The sequence below is a fragment of the Sebastes umbrosus genome, chromosome 5, assembly GCF_015220745.1.
Source record: "Sebastes umbrosus isolate fSebUmb1 chromosome 5, fSebUmb1.pri, whole genome shotgun sequence".
Classification (NCBI taxonomy): Eukaryota; Metazoa; Chordata; class Actinopteri; order Perciformes; family Sebastidae; genus Sebastes; species Sebastes umbrosus.
In genome coordinates this window covers 31889013-31915774 of record NC_051273.1, presented here as the reverse complement: position 1 = coordinate 31915774, position 26762 = coordinate 31889013, and the positions used below count along the sequence as shown (strand labels likewise).

General features: G+C 41.0%; 2 protein-coding genes across 6 annotated transcripts in view; both read right to left on the bottom strand.

Annotated features, from left to right (window-relative positions):
• boka (BCL2 family apoptosis regulator BOK a) lies at positions 1–11329 on the bottom strand. The gene is made up of 5 exons (XM_037770707.1): positions 11168–11329; positions 10598–10903; positions 7915–8043; positions 3606–3769; positions 1–1760 (listed from the first exon to the last, which is right to left on the bottom strand). The coding sequence occupies exons 2-5, from the start codon at positions 10809–10811 to the stop codon at positions 1635–1637; spliced, it is 633 nt and encodes a 210-aa protein (XP_037626635.1). The 5' UTR covers positions 10812–10903; positions 11168–11329; the 3' UTR covers positions 1–1634.
• Positions 11330–16582: 5253 nt separating this feature from the next.
• Positions 16583–26762, bottom strand: part of farp2 (FERM, RhoGEF and pleckstrin domain protein 2) — a 38512-nt gene continuing 28332 nt past the window's right edge. For 3 of the 5 annotated variants that reach the window (XM_037769610.1, XM_037769611.1, XM_037769614.1), the window contains 12 exons: positions 25597–25730; positions 25425–25506; positions 25091–25328; positions 24016–24146; positions 23865–23933; positions 23690–23779; positions 22206–22288; positions 21454–21572; positions 21134–21297; positions 19276–19383; positions 18995–19146; positions 16583–18018 (listed from right to left, as the gene is read on the bottom strand). In XM_037769610.1, the coding sequence (XP_037625538.1) occupies positions 17925–18018; positions 18995–19146; positions 19276–19383; positions 21134–21297; positions 21454–21572; positions 22206–22288; positions 23690–23779; positions 23865–23933; positions 24016–24146; positions 25091–25328; positions 25425–25506; positions 25597–25730 (1464 nt within the window). In that variant the 3' untranslated portion in view covers positions 16583–17924. Of the gene's footprint in view, positions 18019–18994; positions 19147–19275; positions 19384–20475; positions 20616–21133; positions 21298–21453; positions 21573–22205; positions 22289–23689; positions 23780–23864; positions 23934–24015; positions 24147–25090; positions 25329–25424; positions 25507–25596; positions 25731–26762 lie in introns of those variants that run through there. The other 2 variants (XM_037769612.1, XR_005206891.1) reach the window with 2 other exon arrangements.

Here is a 26762-nt window from a genome sequence, read left to right as displayed (position 1 = left end):
TTGTTGTAAGAACCATTTATTTTTGTTAATATTTACAGTTGCAGATGACTCACAAACATTTGTTCATTTTCTAGGACTCCTCGTGCTACACGCCGTATAAAAGTGAAATTATTCATGGAATAAATTCTACTCAAACTGAAATGTTATCAAAGTGCTCTAACTCAGAGAAAATATACTGTAACTTGCATTACTGCAACTACAGTAGGCCTACAGCAATGTCATACACTGCCTCACAGTGAACAATGATGGGAGAGAAAATAGGTTACATTAAATGTATAGTGCTGTCTGAAATACATGTATGGGAATTGTAGGCTAAATTTATCAGACTCATTAGGGACTGTATGACAATTATTCGGGTGGGGAGGAGGGCTGAATCTGATAATTGACTTTTAAAATATATACATTCTTTTCATTTCTCTTGACTCAGAAAAAAAATAAAAAATACAGAAAATGAGACGAACAAAGTTGTCGATCATCTGGTGACAGTAATGTGCTTTCCTTCGCTGTGATAAGAGTGTGTGAATGAAGCATTACGTTGTTAAATATTACTAATTTACTCTGGCTCTGTATGCTTCGTAACTTTACTACTCCACTGCTCGTTTTAGTTGTTAGGCTACTGCAAAACCTCACCTCAGTGAGTCCGCGACTTGCCGTAAATCGGTTTAGTTAATACGGTAGTTAGCCCGCTACCAAAAAACTTATATTGCCAAGAAGTGAAAGTCAATTGTTTGTTCCATTGTAACATCAGCGCCCAGCAGCAAAGCTACGCTTTCGCCATTTTAGGACTACCGGACGTCAGTAAAATGTCCGTCCACAAAGTGCCGTATAAAAGTAAAACAAAATTATTTCTATTCTATTGTCATATTCTACAGAAATGACCTGTGTTGAACGATGAAATATTATAAATATATTAATAAGTCCAAAATGGCGGCAGTGGCACCGTGGTTTCGTCTCTTTGCTTCTATACTCTTTGTTGCTACAACGGTCCCACTGGCACATATACACATTAAAACGGCCGCCGCTCTGACCATCCCGCTTGGTTGATTTGAATGGGAATGTCTTTTCTACTCCTATTCTATTTCTGTGCTACCATCCCTTCAGTGACAATATTTTTTCGTACAGTCCCTTAATCACAGAAAAACATGCTGTATTTTGCATTTATCCAGCATGCTCTAATCTGTTGGGCCATATATGCCATCCAGGTGAGAAGTGGAGATTTTTGTTAAACCAAGTCCTCATGAATGGGCCTCAGGATCCGAAGGAGTATTTTCAATTTAGTTACCAACTTCAACCACTAGGGGCAGCCAAACCACTGCCAAACAGGCAGCAAAATTCTGCTGATTGAGGGGAAATGAAGCTGAAAACATTAACAGTGGGTGGTTTTATACATTCACATCAAATGTGTGCCATAACATAACCATTAACAATAAATATACAATCTAGCACAGGAAGCAGAAGAAGCATAGAAAGTCTGTTTTTCTGTGAAGCGATAGGTGATCATCCGTGCGGGCTCAGTGCAAATAAGTGTAAACATTAATCCAAAGCAGTGGATGCTTTAGTGGAGTGGTGCTGGTGGTGCTGGTGATGTACAGAGCTGGCCAGTCTGCTAATAATCCAGTGTGTGACTTTGTCTTTCACTTCTCCCTGAGAAGGTATAACACGGTGGCCTTCAGGTAGTGTCCTAATGCACAGACGGCAGACACCAACCAGTGAGAGTGGAAGCTGGGATCAGTGTTCATCACGCATTTCGTTACGTCCACCTATAACAGCAGAGAGGACACCAAATCAGTTCAGACTGTGGAATGAAACACATCTGAAGCAAACACTACAACAACAACTAGCCCTTATAAATCCCACATGTGTTCTTGATTCGCCAATATTCTCAGAATCTGCAGTCTTCAACATGTGCTACTTACCCGCAAATATGTTATTTCAAAGCCAAAGCCCACTCTGTAATCTCAGCAATGCTTACTCCAAAAAATCTACTTATATAACTAGAGCACTTTCTTGGACACTGAGATTCCACAGAGAGCACAGTTAAGTGTCAGTCCTGACACTAAACACTTCTCCCTCTTCAGATCCGTCATATCACAGAATGTTATTCAGGTTTCCTACACGCTGACATCACCTCCCAGTGTAGAGATATTACAGTTAGACTGCGACAGGTCCCTCGTTTGTGCTCACAAGGTCAGTTATACAATGCGTTGCTCTTCATTTTGTCACACTCCACTTCTCCTCAAAACAAAACCGACGTGGGTGCCACGTCTCTGAGGACATGGGCGCATTTGTTCACTTGTTGTGCTCTCTCCAGCAGAGCAGCACATAGGCAGAGGCACGCTGCCAGGCCTTGTCCCTTCATGTGCACTTTATTGTTTCAGACAGGCTTTTCCCATTAACAGGACTCTACAGAAGACACATCTTCTATTCTGTCTGAAGCTGTGGAATGGATGTGGCGTTATATTAATGCACAGTGTTTTAAGGTGATTAGGGTAAAAAATTAACTAATAGATATCATAATGAAACTTCCCCAGGTGATTACTTACATTAAGAAAATTATTTTTTGTATTACAAGTTTTCTGAAATTGTATGTTTAAATATGCATATGATGATTTATTTATTTTTCATTTTGTTTCATTTTGTTGACATATTAGAGTCAATTTTTTTTAATCTGTTTTTATCACTCCATAAATCAGAAAATACTGCCAACAGCCTTTAAAAAATCTATTTTCGCTATGTTTTTAGGAATAAAGTGTTATGTAAATCAGGTTATGAATGATATATGAACAAACCCCTCCATAAAAAAACTTTAGAATATACGTAGAAATTAAACTGGAAAGTTTGGTGGATGTAAGCGCTACTGAAGTGGAGACTTCTGGCTCAGAGTCTGGGAAAAAACTCATTTTAAGAAAACAGCCTTTAAAGATATGCATTGTAAAATTCCATACACTTTGCAAGACACTGCACACAAAAACTTAACTACTATAATAGATATCGCCATGAAACTTCTCCTGTTGATTACTCACATTAAGAAAATTCTTTTTTTGTATTACATGTTTTCTTAAATGCTAACTTTTGGTGAATGTAGGAGACATCTTCAGACGCAAATAGACAAAGTAGTAAAATAAACACCTAAATGTGTATTTCGGATGTTTTCTTTCCACTAGTCTGAAAGAAGAAATATTATAGGAATGCATGCATCTGTACGTCATATCCAGATAATCTCCAGATAACGGGAAGAGAGTTGGTACAATATTCACTAGAGCAAAAACAATCAGTCCATTAGTCAATTGACAGAAAATTACTTATTTTGATAATAAATTAATTTTAAAAAAAGTCATTTTCAATCAAAAATGTCAAACATTTGATAGTTCTAGCTTCTCAAATGTGACGATTTGCAGCTTTTCTTTGCTTAATATCTTTACAAAGTGAATTGTTTTTGGTTTGGGCACTCTAGGTCAGACAGACAGAGCAATTTAAAGATGTTACCTTAGGCTCTTGAACATTATAATGTCTATTATTCACTATCTGTTGATGTTTTGACTAGGGCTGTGTATTGATAAACGATACATATCATGATACAGATTAATAAAAGAAGTTGCCCTTACCCAGCCCCCTCTCCTTTTCAACCAGGAGGTCAGGCTCTTGCGGACAAACTCCCCCATGCAGTCGACAATGGTATGGACCATTGCTGGATGGCCGTGGCGAACGCAGTCCACTGCCAAGGCTCCCGCCACGGCATACAAAGAAATCACCTTCCCCCATGTCACACCTGACAGGAGACACACAAGTTGTGAGACTATTAGAACAAAATCAACTACATCCTCACTCTCCTGCTATCTGATATATGAACACTTTGCCAAATTGCAAACAAATTATTATTTAATGATTGGAGGGTTCTTAGAAAATGGTGATTCAAAGTGGAGTGGCTCTTTTTGAGGAGTTGGGGTAGTTTATAGTGCAGCAAATTTCTGTCAGCAGCTATCTTCAGAGATGGATGAACAAATTATGCAACCTCAGCAGCAGCCAGGCATTAGGCCTACATGCCTCTGTCCCACAGAGAAGGAAACCCAAACACACAGGCTGTGGCTCGGGGCAGCGGGCAGGCAGTACGCCTCGCTAGATTAGTGAGCAGATCATTTTTCCAACTTAGTTCACTTGTGGAGTAAAGCTTTCTGCCGCCGCACCATTTACAGTCAAAGCTTCAGACTATTCTTGCAGTGTTTACATGTCCAACGGTTACAGACTGAGCCTTGACTCCATCCATCTTCTGTAACTGATGTCTCATTCATTCCTAGGATCTCATAAAAGGGAGGTCATGTTTCTCTTTAACCGTGAAATCTGGAATTTGCAGAATGATTATTAATAACTTATGGTGAGTTTAGATTTTAGAAGTAAATGTTTACCTTTTAAAACCAACTTTTTGCTACAGCATGCTCCAAAAGAGGAGCAACTAAAACATAAAAGACTTGCAACAGCAATAAAAGAAGCGAGAATTCTGGCAGCTACATGCGCACTACATCAAGCTCTGACAATTCTGGATCCTACACAACATTTCCTATAATGCAACTCAACTCTGTCTTGTGTTACAACATTCCTGGCTGTTAAATGCCTGCGTCTTTCAAACTCCACACCCCCAGTTTGTAACACACATTTTCCCATAAAGGAACAGTGTGTACCATTTAGGGGGATCTACTGTATAGATGGGTTTCTGTGCAGCGTCATCACAGAGATGCGTACGCAGCTAGGGGGCATTTCTGCCCCCTAGCTGCGGAAATGCCCCATAGCGGCATGTCTAGTGGAGCCAAGCTCCAAAGCAGAGATGACAAGGAGTTGTTGTGCAGTTAAATGCACCGACCGCAGAAAAAAGATGGATTGAAAATGTTTAATATTCATGCCTTTGCTAAAAACAGAAGGACATTATGGATCCAGGCCTGGCTGGCAAAAGCGCTCCAGTCACACAGCGCTAGCGCTCGATACAAATGAAGTGATAACTGAACAACAGCGTGATGGACCCACACTCTAAGGAAATATTTATATAGATTTAGCGAATATGCCTTAAAACCTAACTTCATTACGGCTCTAAATTGCTGTAACGTTACGCAACAACGGCGGGAAGAAAGCTCACTCTGGTATGCCGTAACGTTACATTTCGAAGGGAAGACGTCTGGTAGTGTAGCAGTCTAGCTCCTCCTCCCCCGCGGTCACAACAACAAGCGGCCGTGGAAGCTAATGTTAGCTAACGTTCGTCTAAATTTGAATCGGACATATCAGCAATTGTTGGTGCCTTCAAATGAAACTTGTGAGCTTGTATTTACAACATGGGAAGTCGTGTACATGATATGCTTGGCGTTCAAGTGGTTAAGTCGTGAGAACATCGCTGCTAAGCAACGGCAATATTAACGTTATTGTCGGCATCTAGAAGCCACAGAGGCTAACAATTTAGCAAGCTGGCAAGCGGGTAACATAATGCAGGAAATATACAAAGCATAATGACAGAAGAAAAAGATGAGGCCGTTGGGAATATCAACTTTTTCCTCAGACCTATTATAGAATTAGGAAGAAAAACAATATACGACTAAAATTACAATATATTGACTTATTATGCACCGAAAAAATGAACTTCCATTTCTGACAACGTCAACAAACACGTCACAACTCGTGAACTCTGAGCTTTCAGAAACTTTCCAGTCACGAGTTTGTGAATACCACAAGAGGGGGGTTTTCATACGGACTTCTCGTGAACTCGGTTAACATGACCCCATTTGAAGGCACCAATTGTATTGACTTTTGGTGTTACGTTTCCAACCGACGGCTAACCGCTAACGGCAACATGTTATTTAATAGGGAGCCATCAGGGGTGTAATGTTAATGTTCACCTGCCCGACATACAAAGAGCTGCTGTGTGACTGGTTGTACTAATAACAAGACCCAAATCCAAGTCTTCAGTTTAATATTAACGTTATACCTGTTGAGGTAATCGCGAAGGAAAAAATGTCTGGTAGCGGCCAACAAGAGGGACGCACGTAACTTGAACTCCGACCGCATTTATGATGATCAATATGGTGAACCTGTTAGCAAACAGTGGCCTATAAACACATCCGGCAGGCAGAGCAACATTCACTTTCATTTGGAGTCGTGTTTCTGGCCGCTTAGCAAGTCCAATATTCACTCCCTCACTCTTACTAACTCCTGAGGGAAATATCTGGGTCTTTATTGCTGCTAAATGCTCCACTATCTTTGCTAGCTAGTTGCCAATTGTGTCTGTCTGCTATTTGGCGCTGGACAGGAAGTTTACAGCAGGATTATCAGAGCTTTTTTTTTACTGAAAACAGCTGCCAGCGCTTGGAAACAACACTGGTGACAGTGATGGGACAGAACCATAGACTGTATAGATGGACTACGCTCTCCACTTCCTCCCACTACAAAAGTGAAGCCAAAATATCCCAGATACGAGAGCTGCCATCTTGAGATTTTGACATCATTTGGAGCCAGAGTCTGCGCAGTAGTGATCTGGGGGCTGGAGCCATGGTATCGAGGTCACCCGCCAGAACCAATCGCGAGCCGAGCACGGCCGCAGCTTGTCTGCGAAAGAGACTCACAGCTGTCAATCATGACATCTCACCCCCTTTTTATAGCATCAAATAACTAATTAAAACCAAATTTATCAGAAAAATGACACTTGAACATACATCAGCGTGATAAGAACTACCTATAATGACAGAAACCGTCTCTGGAAAGGATGTTTTTGACGTGTACTTTGACTTTTTAGTTTGGCCCATGTCCCATCTGCTAACATGGAGGGGGCGGGACTTATGACCTATACTGCAGCCAGCCACCAGGGGGTGATCCAGATGTTTTGGCTTCACTTTTGGGGAGCTGTCATGTCGTCCATCTTTATATACAGTCTATGGACTGAACCAAAACACGAAAGTTGACGGTTATAAAACCAAACAATGATCTCAAAGACACTAAAAGCTCCGTATAGATAAGGGGAAATGAGAGTTGGTTGAAAATCCTCTTGTACGATGTTAGATGATGTTTTAGCTGTAGTTTATCTTTTATGCCACGTGACGTTTGTGACTGTCAGACACATTAGACAAGTTTGTGGTCATAATCTACTGCTGCGCATGACTTCCTCTTCAAACAGTGTCATGTCTAGACTGTCAGCTTTAAATTTACACTGTAATCATTGAGGGCTGCATTTTCAACCTGTAAACTGAAACTAAAGCCTGACTGCAATGTATTTCTCCGCATGTAAACCCCCGAGCATGTTTGGTATATTCTTTCATTTGAATATGTTTGAAGTAGTCAGTGATATTTTTAAGTATCTCGGCACTTTCTAAGGACCACACTAACTTCATTTTCTTCAGTGTGCATTTGACTTCTAATTACGTTTGAGGCAGATTGCTTTGTTACAGTCCCTAAGGTATGAACCAGCTGAGGCTCATGACTGAACTCCCTGGGTGGGGTCCAAACCGTCTGTAACAATCACTCGCTCTAGCAACATGTTAACCTAATATGGACTGAATGTTTTCCCTGCGGTTCCTTTCCTGTAAGGGCATAATGTCTCTGACTAACTAGAGAATCCTGCAGTCACCCTGCAAAAGAGGTGTTTACATGAAAAAGTAGGCTGGAAATTTTTGCGGGGGAATATTATGAATTGCTCTAATTCAATGGCGTTAAACGGATCAGTTCTCCAAACTTTTGAATATCTTTATTGTATTTGTCTCAAACTCTGAAGTTCCTCCTACCCAGTGACAACAAAAAGAAGAACTTCCCTAAAAAGGACAGTAGTCTTCCTTTATTTTCAAGTGTTTGTACCTGATAACAAAAGCACTAAAGTTAGTTCCCATGATGCGGGCCATGCATGCGTGGCTTGATTTACAATACAACCAGATTCTGATGCGGACCTACCTGTGGAGAAAATGTCTGCAGCCACAGCCAGGAAAGCATCGGACACGATACTCTCTGACGCCACCGTGATGTTGAGCTGTCGCGCTACGTTGCGGTAGACGTTGGGTCGAAGGTACTCCAACTCATCACCTGGCCAAAACACAAGAGAATAAACTCAATCAAGAACATTTCTATTGACTGTTTGCAGGGCCTCTGACTTTGTATTTAGGCTATATACACACACAGTTAAAGAAAAACTATCTCAGCGTAACTTATCGTCTCTTATCGTAACTTTGGGAAGAAGCAATAACGTTCTCTTATAGTTGACTTCATTAGCAATAAAACGCACCCTAGTCTGATTCAATACCCTCAGTGGTTTTGCTACTACAGTCTTACTTGGTCTGGTATGACCAGTAGCTTACAGTGAATGTGTATAAGGGATAATGTACAGCGAGGCGGTCATTGTTGCTGAAGGGGTTTATTTCACAACAATGACCTGCTCACTGTACATTATCCCGCTTATTACACGGCTCCTTACTTAAGAAATCAATAATTTGACACAAAAACGGTCCAACATCAGAACTGCGTCTATAGCAACAGACTGTTAAACATAGCAGAAGCCTGCTATAAAGAAATAACAGACTGTAGAATGCTGTAATTGACCAATCAGAGTATTCAACAAAGCCGTGTCAAACTCAAAAACTGAGTCAGTCAGCTAACTTTACATTATATTCCATTTCTGCTAATAGATCCCTCTAAATCCAACATACTGGCCCTTTAAGCTGCTAATGTTTGTCTTTGTTCTATGCTAAGCTAAGCTAACCGTCTGCTGGCTGTACACATGAGAGTGATAAATCCATCTACTCATCTAAGTCTCAGAAGAAAAGCTAATTTTACGAAATGTCACATTATTCCTTTAAAATCTGATTTTCACCTGAATTTTTAATATGATTTATGAGCAGTAGATGCTTTGTTGTAACCCGGAATCACCTCATAAGCAGAAAACAAGGAAACAAAGTCCAAAAGTAATTGATCTAATCTCTTCAGTGGACTCAGAGGTTTGCCAACTCTATTTTGAACACAGTTTTTCGAACTCATTTGGGACACTCTCTGCTGGGAAGTGTTCCCAAACATCCCTCTGTTTTCTATAATAAACACAGTCTCTGTCAGATCTGAGTTTCCAGTGAATTGCACAACTACCTAAACTGGAGGTGGAGTGAGATAACCACAAATGGTAAGCGTGATACCTCAGAATGGGAGGAGCCATAGTGGGCAACCATCCAAAGATTACCTAAATGAAACTGTCACTTTTTGTCACACATTTTCTGGGGAATACCAGTAGGAATCACGTCACGGTGTTCCAGGAAAAAGTAAAGTAATCCCACACAATGTTTGTGAATGATGTCAAACAGGTTGTTGAAGTCATAGGCCCAAGCAGACCAGACAATTCTTTAAAAATGTTTTCACGCTCAATTTATTCAATTTTTGTGTCATTTTTTTATTATTTTAGAAACAGTTGTATTTCCCAGAGTTTCTCTACATTAGTTTTTTATGATTGTTCTCTTCTCAATCAGGTATAGCTTATCTCTTTATTGTTAAGCTCTATTCATGTGTTTCTTCATTTTCCTTGGCCTAAAAGTTGTCAATTTTAAACAAACTAAGTCTACAAATACTGCTGTCAGTCTTTTGAAAACCAAATGTGTGTAACTTTAAATGATCAAATGTAAGCTGCAGTTCAGGTCCCCAAATTCCTTGTAAAAATACCTACGACGTGACCATGGTGGAATGTAAACAAGTACATTTATATCATACTTCTACTCCACTACATCTCAGAAATATTGTACTTATTACTCCACTACATTTATTTGACACTTTAGCTACTAGTTTTACTTTTTACATAAAAAACACATGAAATGCTTTTATGATATTATGCAGTAATGTACTACTAATCTACCTAGTAGTATATAAAGTAGCAAAAGCAAAAGTGACTCCAAATTGAAGAACTACTACATTAAAATGTATGTGTTAATGATAAAAACAGAATAATATAATATTCTTTAAGAATATAACATTATAAAAGGAGCCGTTCTGCATAACTCGTACTTTTACTTTTGATACTTTAAGTACATATTGCTGATAATACTTCTGTACTTTTACGTAAGTAACATTCTGGGTTCAGGAGTTTCTTGTAATGGAGTATTTATAGACTGTGGTATTTGTACTTTTACTTAAGTAAAAGATCTGGGTACTTCTTCCACCACTGCCTCTGTGTCCTCCATGGTATAAATATAAACCCTAATGTAAATGTCTGTGGGAATGTTATGTAAGTAAAGTCAAGTAAAAGTACTGCATAATGAGTATTTTTTACTTTTGATACTTTAAGTACATTTTGCTGATAATACTTCTGTACTTTTACTTAAGTAACATTCTGAATTCAGGAGTTTACTTGTATTGGAGTATTTTTAGACTGTGGTATTTTTACTTTTACATAAATAAAGATTTGGGTACTGCCTCTGTGTCCTCCATGGTATAAATATAAACCCTAATGCAAACGCTTTTTTTTTTTAAATGCCTTTAAATCCTGTACATATCATTGAACTCACATGTGAGGGTGACCATGTCTCTCTATATAAATGCAGATCTAATATTAAAGGTCACACAGTATTTGGTAGACAGACCACCACCATCACCAACTTGAACTCACCCAGCCACAGCAGCACCGAGGAGATCTCTCCCAGCGCTCCACCTGATGCAGCCAGTCCGTGCTCCGGCTTAGACCAGCCTATCCCGGCTCGGTTCAGCCTGGAGTGGATGTAGTCCCTGCACAGTGCTTTGGCCTGGGACACCAGCTCCTTGTCGGTGGGCGAGCGGTCAAACACTTCAGACGCAAACACAGAGGAGCGGCGCAACATCTCCATGTGAACCGACAAGTCCGTCCGTCAGTCCGCCGCTCATCCGCCAACAGCGCCTCTCACTGCGGCCACTGCAGGTCCTCCTCCTCCGTCCCTTTCTAGTAGATAGGAAGACTTATTATAAGATTATCGTGTATATGAAACACGCGGATTAGTTTGTAGACATCTTCTGATAGCCTGGATAGACGCAGTCAGAGTCTACAGCTGGAGCTGCAGGTTATATAAACACCAGCAAACACTGCTGGAGACGAGGAAAAGTTTCACATTAGACCAGATAAGTTGTGTATGAATCCATAAAGTTACAGTTAGTGCGCCCATACTTGCATATAGTGAAGGTATAAGGACAATTAAATTACACTTACCCGAGAATTAAGCCCCTATAAGATATTATGATCCTGCATCCTAAGTTGTCACTGACTGGTTTTAATGACTGACTTTTATGAAGTGAACATTTGCTGCCACTCAAGCCCTAAAAAAGTTCTCTCCAGTTTATAGTCTGACAGACTTTTTCCTTCTAAGGACACTTATTGTGAAGTCCAAAGGCGGAGATAAGAGGACCAACACAAGCCCCGCCCACATCCTAACACACACACACACACACACACACACACACACAGGACATGATGACCCAGTAATACCTCAGCTGTATTAAAGGTGTTCCAGTATAAAACAGTCTAATCTCAACTCAAACTATTCAATTTTCTTCTATTCAACAGGAAACCCACAGTTGGCTTTCCAAAATAAAACTTTTTTTTTTGTCTAAATCATCATGGATGTGTGAGTGGTGGTAGGATACTTATTGCAACTATAAATTACTCCACATGAAACATTTATGAAGGATAAATAAGGATTTAAGTAAAATGTTTTTTGCTTTAACTCTTAAAGGGGTACTCCAGGACTTAATATATTGCACTTCCACAGAGTTGGGGGATTTGTGAGAGACAGATTAAAAAAATCCAAACAACAGAGTCCATGAAATTCTGACTTTAAATCCCTATTACAGGTCAAACTCTCAAAACACAAAATCCTACATATCCCATAATGCAACCAGTGACATCTTTTCATCAGACTCTCCCTTTCTGGTAAACGTCCACGTCTTTTAACTCCATGCCTCCGGTTTGCAATGCATGGGTTGCGTCCGAAATTCATCATCTATTTAGTAGCATGATAGTACGTAAAACATTTTTTAGTATGTCCGAAACCATAGTATGAAACCAATAGTACGCAAATTGCATACTATTTCCGGTGAAATATTACAGTATGCAATGCTAGACACTACGGCGCCAAAAATATCCCACGATGCAATGCGGTAGTGATGAGAACGTTCATAACGGATGTTGACGGACGGCTCTGTAACCTCAACGCTTCAATTTAACTGTATGGTATAGTATAAGATTTCACTTTGCAAGGGGTAATATATATTTCAAATGAATTCTTATTTTGATTCTCACAAACCGTTGTTTTGGTCACATGTGGTTGGCACAGGTTACCATGGTTACACGTCTCCAACCGGTAAGGAGGCTCTCAGGAAGTGACGACATGAATTACTGCTCAGTGCGTCCTAAAAGATACACACTACTATTATATCACACAAAAGTACGTCGAACGATAGTACACATATTGGGTATGTAGTGCATGGTATGCGATTTCGGACGAAGCCGTGCTTTCCGTTATGAAATTTTGTCTCCAAGCCCAAGCTAAGACGACGCTGATGACATGATGACATCACTATGGCATCATCAGGGTTATTTTCTCAGAGGTTAAAAAGCTTCCGCCAGAGCCACAAAAACATGATAAAACTGTTTTCACAGACTTGTTACATTCTAATGGAGATGATTGGTATCCCTGATGTCTGTCTGTTAAATATGAAGCTACTGGAAGGAGCTGTTAGTTTAGCATAAAGACTGGAGACAGGGGGAAACAGCTAGTCTGGATTACACAAAGGTGTAATCCAGACGTTCCGACACGCAACGGTTTCTACTGCCGTGACAGAGCCCTGGGAATGAGAACGGGCTGGTAGGACTCATGACTCAGCGTTTTTATACAGCTTTGTTGCTGTTGTACTTTTTAATAGGAGGAAATAAGGTGAAAGCACATAGTCACATGATGTTTGCCTCACTTTTCGGTTGCAGTAAACATGCTTAATGTTGTAAATTAAACAAAACCACTTGCTTAAATTGGGTTAGTTAGTTAGGTTTAGGATAAAACAACATGGTTGGGATTAAAAACTACTACGTTTGTACAGTGAAAATGACTGAACATTGTGAACACGGGACACGAACGATCAGCTGATTGTAACATGAAAGTGTAACGTGACACACGGGACACGAACAGCGGTCTCCTGGTTGAAAGCCTTGTGTTTGTTGGACCCATCCACCTCCTCCTCCCGTCCGCCTTGTGTGTCTCTTTCACTCTTTAAAGGTCCAGTGTGTAGGATCTAGTGGCTGTATCTAGCGGTGAGGTGAGGAGATTGCAACCAACTGAAGCCTCTCCTGTTTGCAAAGTGTGTCGGAGAGCTACGGTTGCCGATGCGAAAACGCGAATGTCCCTCTCTAGAGCCATTTAGAGCAGAGCCAGTGCGCAGAGTGTGTGTGTGTGTGTGTGTGTGTGTACGTGTAAAGTAAGTGGTGAAGCAAGAGAGAGAGAGCGGCGGTAACAGAGCGAGTAACATTATCGACTCCGGCCCAAGCAGAAAAAGTTAACAGTGTTTGGTTTGTCCGTTCTGGGCTACTGTAGAAACATGGCGGTTCAACATGGTGGACTTTGTGGAGAGGGGACCCGCTCCCTATGTAGATATGAAGGGCTCATTTTAAGCTAACAAAAACACAACAATTCTTCTTATCAGGTAATTATACACTAAAGAAAACATACTTATTAATATTGTATTCAATTTCTGCCAATAGATCCCCCTAATTGTTACACACTGGTCCTTTAAACTACGCCACCACACTCCCGGCGCACTTTCCCAGAATGTCGAATATTGACGCGGATGGGTTTACATTGTAGTTAATGGAAAGCCCGGTGCGCCTCGTTCTGATGCGCGGCGGCTTCGACTGCCAACGGCTGTGACAAAGCCCTGGGAATGAGAACGGGCTGGTAGGACTCATGACTCAGCATTTCTATACAGCTCTGTTGCTGTTGTATTTTTTAACAGGAAGAAACAAGGTGAAAGCACATAGTCACATTGTGTCTGCCTTCTTTTTTTTAATTGGAATTTCCCCCTCAGATGATCAATAAAATGCCTTCTTCTTTTTCTTCTTCTTCTTTTTATTAGTATATTGTATTTCAGACGAGGAAGGTCAGTTATTGTGCGTTCCCTCTATGTTACACTAATCCAGTTTGAGTGATTAGAGTTAGCCCATGATAAGGATATGAAACCAACACATTGCATTCTCAACATATTTTATGTGCTTATCAAATCGCTATCTGCAAAAATGTTTTTAACTAGACCGGTTAGATAAAGTTAGTGGAGTAAAGTGCAGCACTGGATGTACTCATGTTGACAGAGGGAATTAAACAAGCACAAATTGTGACGCTCGGTTGCATGAGTTTAGGTCTTTAAAGTCTTGGTCATAATTGTTGGGTTAACACGATGACCTCGAGGTAGTATGTGCAGCCATGTTGTTACGAAAGCCAAACACTGACAGAGAGCAGCTACACACCTTCTCCACTCCCTAAAGGAAAATCGTTTGAATAGATTCCCTTGGCAGACGCGTCACTTCTGGCCCGGGGAAGCCACCCCACCCTCTGTTCACGCTGTTTAGGCATGCCTGAGGAATGCCCTGTTTTGTTTATGACTCCTCAAAAGATCTGCAGACCGTAGGCAAGAAAGCCAACTCTTCAGACTGGGACCGACAACTTGAACTTCTTGTTGCATACCTTCATTTAGACAATATCTTTGCAGCACAAAACCCTCAAGCGATGTTACAGTTTCCCATGTATCAGCTGAAGTGTTGGTCCAGTATTTCACTATTGCTTTGCATCAGTTTCAACGTGCAAAACTTTTAATGCAAAAGAGCCAAGTGTAAAACACTAAATCACAGCTTCTGTCCTCAGAGTACAGACACCGCATATCAGCCCGTTTTAATGCTGATTACTATGCGTGCATATCATTGCGTGTTGCATGCATGTCTCCTTATTATAACACAGTTCCCAGGTGAGCAACAGTGCAACATAATTACTAGTTACGATTAGTTGATTGACACTGATTGTTATTTTGCATGCTCTTGCATCGGCCTACTTGTCTGACATGCTTCCAATCTATGAACCGGGATGTCCCGTCAGGTCCTCTGGCACTACTTGTCTTTTAATTGTTCCAAACTGCAGGGCAAAACCTTTTGGCGAGGCAGCTTTTAGTTTTTATGCTCTGAGCCGTTGGAACAGTTGGCTTGAGGATCTGAGAGCAGCTGAAAGCGTTGATATACCCACCGCTTCAGCCTGGCTTTTGATTATGTTTTATGGCCATTATTTATTTTTATTTAATCATTTATTTGATTCTATTTATGTCTTAAATGTTCCATTTCCTCTTGTTGATTTTATTTGTCATCTTTTATCTGTTATCTAGTTTTTATTTTAATTTATTACACGGCTTTGTTGAATACTTGATTCTGATTGGTCAATAACGACGTCTGTTATTTCTATATAGCAGACAGCTGCTATTTATAACAGACCGTTGCTATGGGCGCAGTTCTGATGTTGGACTCTGGCGAACCGTTTTTGTATCAAATTATTGATTTTTTTAAGTAAGTAGCCATGTAATAAGCGGGATAATGTACAGCGAGCGGGTCATTGTTGTGAAAGAAACATCCTCCACTCTGCGTCGGGGTGCGGCTTCACCCTGTCAGGGTTTCTTTCACACAATGACCGGCTCGCTGTACATTATCCCTTACTGATTTTATTGGTTTTATTAATACATTTTTAATTCTCATGTGCATTTATACGGTCTTATCAGATTGCAAGTCATCTGTAAAGCACTTTGAATAGCACTAAACTGTGCCAAAGTTGCTATGCAAATTTGATTGATTGAGTTTTATTCATGGATATATGCAGGTTGTCTTGAATGTGAAGACAGGAATTGGAAATGGCTCACTTCTAAAGGTACAGTGTGTCAGATATAGTGGCATCTAGTGGTGTGGTTGCAGATTGCAACCAACCGTCAAATGCAAAACCTCTCCCTATATAGATATAAACGACTCATTATAAGCTAATGAAAACACAATGATTCTTATTATCAGGTGATTATACACTAAAGAAAACAGACTTATTAATATTAAATTCCATTTCTGCTAAAATATTACACACTGTTACTTTAAACTACATCACCACACTCCCGGCACACTTTCCTCGAGCGTTTAATATTGACTCGGATGCGTTTACATTGTAGTTAACGGAAAGCCCGGTGCGTCTCATACCAACGCTAAAGGGTGCCGTGTGCGGCGGTATCGAACGCAGACACCCGTGACAATGATTCTTAGTTTCAGGTGATTATACACTAATGAAAACAGTTACAGAATATTATATTCCATTTCTGCTAATAGATACCCTGAAATGTTACACACTGTGCCTTTAAAAAGATGGTGCAAACTAACAGCCAAAAATGATGTGTCATTTTTGCATAACCGGAATCTAGCGACTGAAGCCTCTTACATTGTTGAAATGTAAAGGATCGTTCCGTAAATACTTAAAAAATGTCTGCTGGCAACCTGTTTTCTGATAAATCTGCAACACACAGTATGTAAAACAACTGATATGAATGATCAGCACAAAGCCACAGAGAGTGTGATTGAAAGGATCTTTTATTTGTTAGGTTTTCAATGGAATAACATGGAGACTACATGGGGGGGCGTTCAGGAGCACGGCCCTGATGATGACATGCTAAACAATAAATAGGAGTAACATGCTGTATGTTAACTGTGCAACAGTCAGTCTCTTACACACACAGGATGTCAGACGGTTTGGAGACGACCTCCATCATCACCTTAACGTTACAGCTCCAGTGGCTTCTCCGCAAACACACACACACACAAATACACACACTCACACACACAGAGGGTAAAGATTCCAGTCTTCATACAAAAAAATATACCAAATAATACCATGGGTGCATGTAGCGCACTAAATAACTGACAATAAGCGTCACAGGTGTCTCCCATAAATCAGCTCCCATTTGTCTAAAACAGTCGCAGCGAGACGTCATCACAATTACTTCAAAATATGTTCTTCTGGTTTGCTTTAGAAGGAAAATCTGCAACTTTTACAAACACTAGAGTAACCACTGCACAATATTTCCTCACGTTGTTATCCCTAGGCAAAAATAAAAACAGGATACATTTGATTACATTTGATATTAAAGAGAGAAATGTAGCACCAGACTGGCCTTAACGCTGTCAAACTAAAGCAGAACAGCTCCCTTTTAAACATCAGAAACATCCTCCTCATCCTCCCATAAACAGGAAAACACTGCTCACACTAACAGTTCATACAGGTTTATTCTTAAAACCTTCAGAAATGCCAAATTGCTTGTGTCAGCAGCATGAATTTCTCAAAACCTCCCATGCATCACCAAAATCGTTTTGACATCCCGTGAACTTTCTCCTCGCCTCCGTCTCTCATGCACACATCTCCCGACTCTTTCAATGCAGAGAGCACGTACCGTCATGTACCTTCATTTTTCCACGTACTGTATATCATCCGTGTCCCAGACAGTCATGGCACAGTTTCTGTGCCCAACAAAGCTTCAGTCGCCATGTGCTGAAGAGGAAAAGTCCTTCAAAAAAAGCCTGAAGTCGAGCCCTTTGTGTTGGCGTTGGTCCCATATAACAGTATTTCCCGTCAGTCTATCTATGTGAACAGCAGCGCTACACATGCAAAAAAACTGATCAAAATGTACACGTCTCCCTTTCATTATATCCGGAACAAAAGTTACATCATTAAGCAAGAAAAAAAATGCACTGACCATTAGAATTAAATCCTTAGGCTGATAAATGTTAAACACTTTAAACTGGCAGCATCTTTCAGTCTCCAGTTGTTATTGTTCAAAAACTTCACTTCATGTGAAAAAGACTGGATTTGTCTTTCTGATGTCCCAGAGGCCCAGCCTCCAGATACACGATGTCGGATTCAGTTTCCGTTTATCTCCACGGGACCTCCTTTAGGTATGAGCAGGCTCATCCGGCCTGCAGTGCTGGCTGCACTCTTGATCACCTCCATCCATCTGTGAGGACGAGACAGCGGACGCAGTTTTAAAACCGTTACTATACGACTTTAAAAAGGGATAGTTCGGGTGTTTTGAAGTGGGGTTGTATGAGGTGCTTATCCATAGTGGGTGTATTACCTACAGTAGATGACGGTCGGCACGCCTCCAGTTTGGAGAAACAGACAGGAGTACCAGCATGGGAGCAAAGCAATGTACTGCTGTGGACGGGGCCGGCAGCAAAACGTATTTTAGCCACCTAAAAGAAATGACTGCCTAAAAAAATCAACATTAGTTTAAGTGTATGCTTTATTTAGAATATTTTCGCTGCTTTACCTTGCCGTCAGACAGCCTTTTCTGACGGGGAACTGAAGTCGTTGTAGCCACCAGACTCCATTGAAAAAAAACTGTAATTTCATCTTGCAGAACACAGAAGTTGCTGGTCTATCGCAGCCTCGATCAGTTAGTTTGTTTTGTGCTATTGTGTGACTTCGGTGAATCCGAACTAGCCAAAGTCACACAACAACACGAACAAACTAACCGATCGGGGCAGCGGTAGACCAGCAACTCCCTCGTTCAGCGAGGTAAAATTACTGTTTTTTCCAATGGAGTCTGGTGCGGCTTCAGTTCCCCGTTGGAAACATAGACTGTATAGCTGTCTGACAGCAAGGTAAAGCGGTGAAAATACTCAATACTAATATTAAATATAGCGTACACTTAAACTGAAAAAAGTTTTTTTAGGTGAGCCTTTCTTTTAGGTGGCTAAAATATGTTTTGCTGCTGGCCCCGTCCACAGCAGTACATTGCTTTGCTTCTGTGCGGTAACTCCTGGCTTCTTCTCCAAACTAGGGGCATGCTGACAGTTTATTACCTACAGTATATGACTATAGATAAGTACCTCATACAACCCCACTTGAAAAAAACACCCAAACCATCCCTTTAAGGCTGAACTGTGGATTGGCTACAATGTTCTGTGATTTAGAAACACGTCACATACCGTTCAAAGGTGTACTCGCTTTCTGCCCGGAAAAAGTAAACGTGGGACTTGAACTGCAGCTTGAAGACGTACTCCTTGTGAATGCTGTCCGACTCTTCGGGGGTGCTGACCGTGTAGCCGAGCAGGGGGAGGCTAGCCAGCGGGAAGTCGTCCTGCGAACAAGAGACGGAGACGCTCTCTGAATACAGACCCACTCACCTCACCTCACCTCACCTAGCGTGATTTAAATGTCTTGTATACAAGCAGAAATAATGAATCTCATGTTGTGTTGTTGTGCTGACCTGGTGAGTCTTGTAGAAGAACAAGCAGAAGTTGGTGAAAACCACCCAGAGTTTCTGCCAGCCGTTACTGTTCTTGAACTTCCTCAGGAGGTAACCTGAGAGCTGGTTCTGCACATAAAATATCAACGTTAGACAACAGTGAGAATGAAATGATTCATCATAAACTCAATATGAGGGTCAGTGATTTGTGGCTGTGTGAGGGCTTGGTTGTGACATATTGCACTGATAACACTGTGTATTCATCAAGGCTGTTAAAGTGTTGAGGAATGTCCTAACTTCAAAATGGAGTATGTTTATTTGTTCTGATCAAATTAATCATGTTTTCATCCTCATCTCACTGGATACTTCTTTTTTGCATGTGGAAGCTTTGTTGATGTAAGAATGTGGAGATGATAGGATGCGAGTTTGCTTTAGAATATTCGTGTTCATCTCATCATCTCCCTGCGTTTAAAAGGAAACTATAAATAATTCCTTCTTTTTTATTTCCGGTCTGGCCATTGGTTCTTTGAGTTATGGTAACATTGGACTCAAAGTTATTAATGAGATAGGAGACACTGCTAACTAGAATTACCGCCTCGCGGTTGTATGCCTCTGCCAATCAGTCAAGTTCCAGTTTACATCCATGTCTGTCCAAAATGTCATCACTTTATCCTGTTAGACATCTGTGTGAAATTGTCATAATTAGCATATGAATTGAATTGTGAGGTCACAGTGACCCTGACCTTTGACCACCAAAATCAAATCTAATCTAATTTAATTTAATCTAATCTAGTTTTGTGGATTTTTTGTTTTAAAGACTTGGAAAGGATCTAAGTGTTGCCTACTGTAAATGTAAGTACAGTAGGATTATTGTGATTTAAACCTGGTATTTTTCTTTGCTCTATGCTTGTTTGTATTTGCTTCGTTGGGTCGGTTTAGACTGGAACGGATGTTTTGGTTTGTGTGTGTGGGTGCTGCAATCGGTTTCGATTTTCTATATATGGATGATAAAATGTGATGCATCAATAAATAGACCAGTGTGAAATCTCAATAAAACACTAACAATCTCTGTTTTTCACTGAATTTCAACATGTGATTAAATCCATAATTAGCTGATTTGGCTCAGTTACGCTTTCTACCGAGCCTTCAGGCAGAAAGCACAATAGCTGGACCTCTTGTACTACTAATCTATCCATCATGGCCCCGTGGCTCTAGTAGTACCTGGTTCATGCGCAGGTAATCAGTGAGAGAGAGGTTCTGGTTTCGGTACCAACAAACGTGTGTGATGGTGTTTGGTCTTTGGCCCTGACCGAGGAGATAGCGAGGAGGAAGCTCCGGTGAGATGGCCGGAGAGCCGAAGACTGAGAGGGTGAGGGGGACAAACGGAAGAAAAAGGGTGGAGAGGAGGTGTTAGCGTGTTAGCTTTGAGAGGAAGGAAAGGGGAAATAAAGTGCAGTTAGGAAGTCCTCCAGGTCTGTAGAGTAAGAATGTTAACTGTCAGAGACATTATTTATTGCATGCACATTATTTAACCAGCAGTAGGCGAGATTGGATAAGATAAGAAATCAGGAACAAAGAGCCTTCCAGAACATGCTTCAGTCAAACAGTAGAGACAGTAGAAACACAGGATATTAACAGTCACCGGGAGGAAACAGAGGGACATTAAAGGAAACTGAAAAGGTTAAAAAGACAGGGTGTAACGCAGAGATTTGACTCCAGAGCGACAACAGACTGTTTGTCTCAAATCCACCGATGCAGTAGTGATGAATGTCATTTAAACGTGAGTTAAACTACTTATGTCTGTGTTTTTCTCAAACTTATTGGGAGTATGTGGATGTGTAAGTGTATGTGTGTCTTAATGTGGGCAGAGGAGGAGTACCTCCACAGCCTGGCTGTGATCAGACATAGACACGCTGGTGTTGCGGTGCCAGCACACATGCATGGTTGTGTTGGCGCGGTGGTGTGTCTGCTTGTCCAGTGATGTACGGGAGGAGTTCATGTCATCCTCCGACTCCTGCTCCAGAGAGACCTCGTCAGACGATCCTGAGGGGGGGGGGAGGGAGGAGGAGGGACAGGAAGTTGTTTGGAGGAAGGGATTAACTTTTTTCTTATTCAGCTAAGGAAAGAATATAAAGAAGTCTCCACTCAATAAGTACTGTAGCTTTCTTCAGGTAACACTGAGGCAATGGGAGGTCTTACGGTTGGAGTGATCGCCGAGTCCGGCGTCCAGGAAGATGCTGGACTTCTCTTGGGTCTTCTTGGCCAGGTCAATAGCCAAGTTCAGATCCTCGATCCACTTCCCCATCTCCACTTTAGAGCTGAAGTCACAAACACACAGAGAGACGACAGGATGACGGTGCGTTGAATTATGCAGGGGGACAAGTTGTGTGTATTTATATTATAGGAGACAAGATAAAATTACAACATGATGTAATCAAATAGTTTTTCATGTACTTGCTGTTAAGTATTACTCTGAGACAATGTATTTATAATAAGTGGTTCTCTGTATGCTGTTTAGATCAATGTTTCCCAAACCTTTTTTCTGGGGACCCACTTTTTAAAGAAGAGCAAATTTGTGCGTAAATGAACGTTCCTGAACATTTTTCCTGCCATTTCTGCATCACCTTGTATTATCTTGAATAGGTAAAACAGCTATTTAGAAGAGATATGGGTTTGATAAATCCCAACTTTGTTTTATGAATGTTATTGAATTGAATTTCAATACAAACATTTCAGGCTCCCTCATGTGGCTCAAAGGTGTATTACAGATATACATCTTAATAGACAATAGAAGAAATTGTGCAAATTTGTTTAGCGACCCTAATAAAATCTCCTGCGACCCACTTGTTGGTCCTGACCCAGTCTTTGGGAATGACTGATTTAGAGTAACACTACAGTGTAACTTGTGGTCCGATAAAAAAAAAAATTTCACTTTTCTTTCCCCTTCTCACCTGGCAGCCACGACAATTGTTCTCTGAGCAGAGTAGATGGTGAAGCAGTGGGGGACCGACCACTCGTTTTCACTTTCCTCAACCTACAAACAAAAGAGAAACCCAGTAAATATTAGCCCGATATTGGAAGCATACAGTCTAAACAAATCTGTTTACAACGAACGACTTAAGCTTAGGAATAAAGGAATAAAGGGTGGAAACACAGTGGGAAAGTCTGACTGGAGTCACAGACGGGCCTCCCAAAGAGCCTCTACTAGAACATCTATATGCACCTGTGTAGAGGTAAACCATGATGATTTCATTTAGCCTCCTATCAGTGTCCATGTTTAAGTCCAAATCACACCTATCAGTATTGGTAAGAAGGAACATCACAAGTCCTGTTTATATTATTATTTGAGATGTCCATGGTTCAATTTTCAACTCGATATACAACTACAAATAATTGCAAGGCCTGACATGATTCTGCAAATTGAGCAATCCACTACGTTTGTGGTTGGTTTGTCTCATAGACTGTATATAAAGACGGACGACATGACAGCTCCCTAAAAGTGAAGCCAAAACATCTGGATCGCCCCCTGATGGCTGGTTGCAGTATAGGTCAGAAATCCCGCCCCCTCCATGTTAGCAGAAGGGACATGAGCCAAACTAAAAAGTCCAAGTACACGTCAAAGACATTTTTCCAAAAGATGGTTTCTCCCATTGATGTATCTTCAAGTGTTCATTTTTCTGGTAAATTTGTTTTTTTATTAGTTATTTTAGGCTATAAAAGGGGGTTGAGACGTCATGATTGACAGCTGCTCTGAGTGAAGTAGTCGAGCAGCCGGAGGCTCGGGAGGAGATGTAACTATAACTTTCCAGAACTGTCAACAGTCTGTGTAATAGAACGTGTGTCAATTTGATCATAAATGTAGTTCTGGAGGTTAGTTGTTAGTTGTCTTTCTAGCCAAACAGCTACCGTAGTGCTAACGTAGCAGCTAGGTGGCTAACGCAAGCAAGCTGTGGCCGGGCGAGTGTGTGTGCGGGACCTCGATACCGTGGCTCAATCCCCCCGATCACTACTGCTCAGACTCTGGCTCCAAATGATGTGAAAATCTCGATATGGCAGCTCCCTTATCCGGGATATTTTGGCTTCACTTTTGTACAGTGGGAGGAAGTGGAGACGTGTCATCCATCTATATACAGTATATACACAGTCTATGGTTTGTCTACACAAACATGGGAGAAGAAGGGTAGGGTTTGGGCATCCAAGCTGGCAGAGCTCAGAGGACTTACCGGTGTATCCAGCACTATGAGCTGCAGCCGGGAGTGAAGCAGAGACATGCAACGTTAGGAGACCTAGGCCCTCCCTTCTAAACACTGATCAGATCACACTGAATACATCTAACCATCAGCTATTACTATTCTTCTAAGGCTGCAGCGGGATCTCTATGAGACTGATGAAGATTAACAAGGGACAAGAGGTGAACTAGAGCTTATAGACTCACGATCATGCCGTGTAGGGGCAGCTGGCCGTGCACTTTGAACTGATTGGTCGCTGTAACACCTTTGCTTGTGTAGAGGATCATGTCTGAGAACTGAAAAGACAGAAATATAACATCTGTAAGTACATGGAATTGTAAGTGTTGAAACTTTAATTAAAGTTAAGAGTTTTGTACCAACCAGGAAAAACATCCTTTGCTGCAGTCCTTTCTTGGTCAGCTTGTACAAACATCCCTCTCGTATGAACTCCTAAAAAAACACACACACTCTGTTACTATTTTACTCAGTTTCCCAGCACCCCCTACCCTCCGCTCCGTGTCATTGCACTCACCCTGCCCGGTGCTGTTAGGTTCTCTATACCGATCAGGTCTCTCTGCAGCTCCGTCAGCTTCTGGAAGTTCTCCAGCCGGATGAGACTGCTCTGCAGCTGAGTGGCTATCATGGCCACTTCCTTCAGAGCCTCTGCAAGGAAACAAAATCCAAAATACTTCCATCGGTGTCTTCTAACCATCTCAACAGAGCCAAGAGGAGAGGGAATTTTCTGAAGCTCACTCAGTCCATTTTGAGAAACATTTTTATCTTCAATTTTTTTGATATTTTGTATTAAAATGTTATAAATACTTGTATTTCTAATAATAATAATTTGAAGTAAAGCCACAAATATCACTCCCATCACTGATACTGACACTCACAAGAGTGTCACTCTGCAAAAATTATCCCCCTCAATCATCCCTTATGTCCCACTAGAAGACCCTGCAGCCCTCTGCCTGTATTCTCTTTTTTCTTCTTATTTTGCTGTGTTCAGGATGTTTCTGGGGTGTAACCCCCAGCCAATAACAGTGTGCAAGGTGTGCAACTCGTTCAGGTCGTCTTACGGATGAGATCGGGTTGTTACATCGCCGTGTGTTTTTATGTGCAACAGTGTTCCCCCTTCTCCTCTGCCTCTACTCTGCTGTGTGCAGAGCGCTGCGATATCAGTTTGACCGAGAGCAGCGCTGTGCCACAATGTACAGGATGAAGGATGCCCTTCGGCTGCATTCATTCAAAATCCGGCAACTCGGCACCTTCCCACAGGGTTGTGGGGAGGTGTGGGTGTGTTTATTTGTGCTTTAGAATGTAACCATTGTGAAACAATCAGAAAATATTGTTTTATTTCTCTTATTAACTGATTTGTTCTCACTAACGCCGCTCCCTCTCTTCATTCACTCTATAGCCCGCTCAATGATCACTGCTCTAACTCTTCCTGCTGAGCTGTGGAGGACTGGCAAAGTTTGACAAATGTAACATATAATACCTTTAATATAATAAAGGTTTTTCGAGTGATGTGATGTACATCTTCATGATTATGTCATAATACTATGACTATGATTGTGTCATATTATTAACATAAGCTATGGAAAACTGACCTTTGCAGTCGTCGTGATCGCGGTGGCTGGGAGAATAATGCTTGCAGAGTCTCTCCAGGATGAGTTTGTAGTGCATGAGGCGCTGGATGGGTTTGAGCAGGAATGTGTTGAGGGGCAAGTAGCAGACCTTCTGCAGCTCAAACTCTTTGTACACCGCCTCCAGCTTCTTCAGCCTCTTGCTGGCTTTCTCCAGCTCCGTTAACACCTCGTCGTGTTTCTGCAGGAAGCTGGTGAATTCCTGAGGATAACGGTAAATACGTACAGCATGAGATACAGGACGTTCTGCTCGTCAGTCAAACATGTAAAAGGAGACGTGATGTTAAAGCATCCTCACCTTTAGAGCACACATGTTCCTCAGCATCACGTCACCGATCCTCTGGAAGTCCCCTTTGGCGTGAGCGTTGGAGCGTCCCTCCCTGAGGATTGGCAGATTTTGTCTTCATTAGCATCTCGTCAGAGGCTTCCACACATGTTATCACACAGAGAAACAGTGAAGCAGCACCTACCAGAGAGCCAGCCTCTGGTCCAACTCCTTGAGGAAGCCTCGGTGGAACTCGTAGATGGGGTCAATGTTGGAGAAGAGGAGGGTCATCAGGCCTTCGGGCATGGCGTTTTCTTTGATCACAGCACTGCGAAACCACTGGAAACAGGACAGGGACAACACACTACTGATGACTATATAGTCTAATAAAATAAACTGGTGTGTGTACATGATCATGCATGAAGATTATAAGTCAGGTTTACAGTTTATTGTACCTTTCTTCATCATGGGACTGTAAAGAGGTTTCAAAACCTAATAAGCCCAACATTTTTACTAATTTTTATACAGGCAAATGTTTCAAATTGTCTCTCCAACAATGTTCATGTTCAGAAGACAGTTTTGTTGGAAAAACCTGAAGTTCTTTCTATACTCCGGTTCAAAAGACTCATTACACAAAATCTTCCAGCTGTTTAAGACACTGCGGGTCACCCAAAGCAAATCCTTATCATGTATTCTGGTATCGGCCATTAATAAAGTCCTTCCTGGCTCGAGGTTCATAAAGATTTGCTGAAAACACTTTAGGTAGAAATTACATTTAAATTGAAGAGATTTAGGTGTCCTGTAGGGCTACCCCCCAAAATTTTGATTATTCTAATCATCTGTTGAGAATCATCAGAGTTGAATCTCATTTTGCGAGTTGAATCACTGCACTTGTTTTTTAGCATTGTCGTTGTGCAATATTTCTATGTAATTATTATTATTATTTATTTGTTGCTATTTTTCAAAGCAGCAATGATAAATCGATTAGTCAATTATTAAATTAATCGGTTTGAGTATTTTTTAAGAAAAAAAAAATGTAAATTCTCTGATTCCAGCTTCTTAAATGTGAATATTTTCTGGTTTCTTTACTCCTCTATGACAGTAAACTGAATATCTTTGAGTTGTGGACAAAACAAGACATTTGAGGACGTAATTTTGGGCTTTGGGAAACACTGATCGACATTTTTTTTATAGACCAAACAACTAATCGATTAATCAAGAAAATAATCAACAGATTAATTGACTTCATTAATTGAGATTAATTGCAGCCCTACTCTTTTATTGTTATCCTTTGATGCACATTAAATAAAAAGAAAAGCATATACAGTCCAGACTTCATCATTTGTTTTCCAATGACCACATTATTTGTAC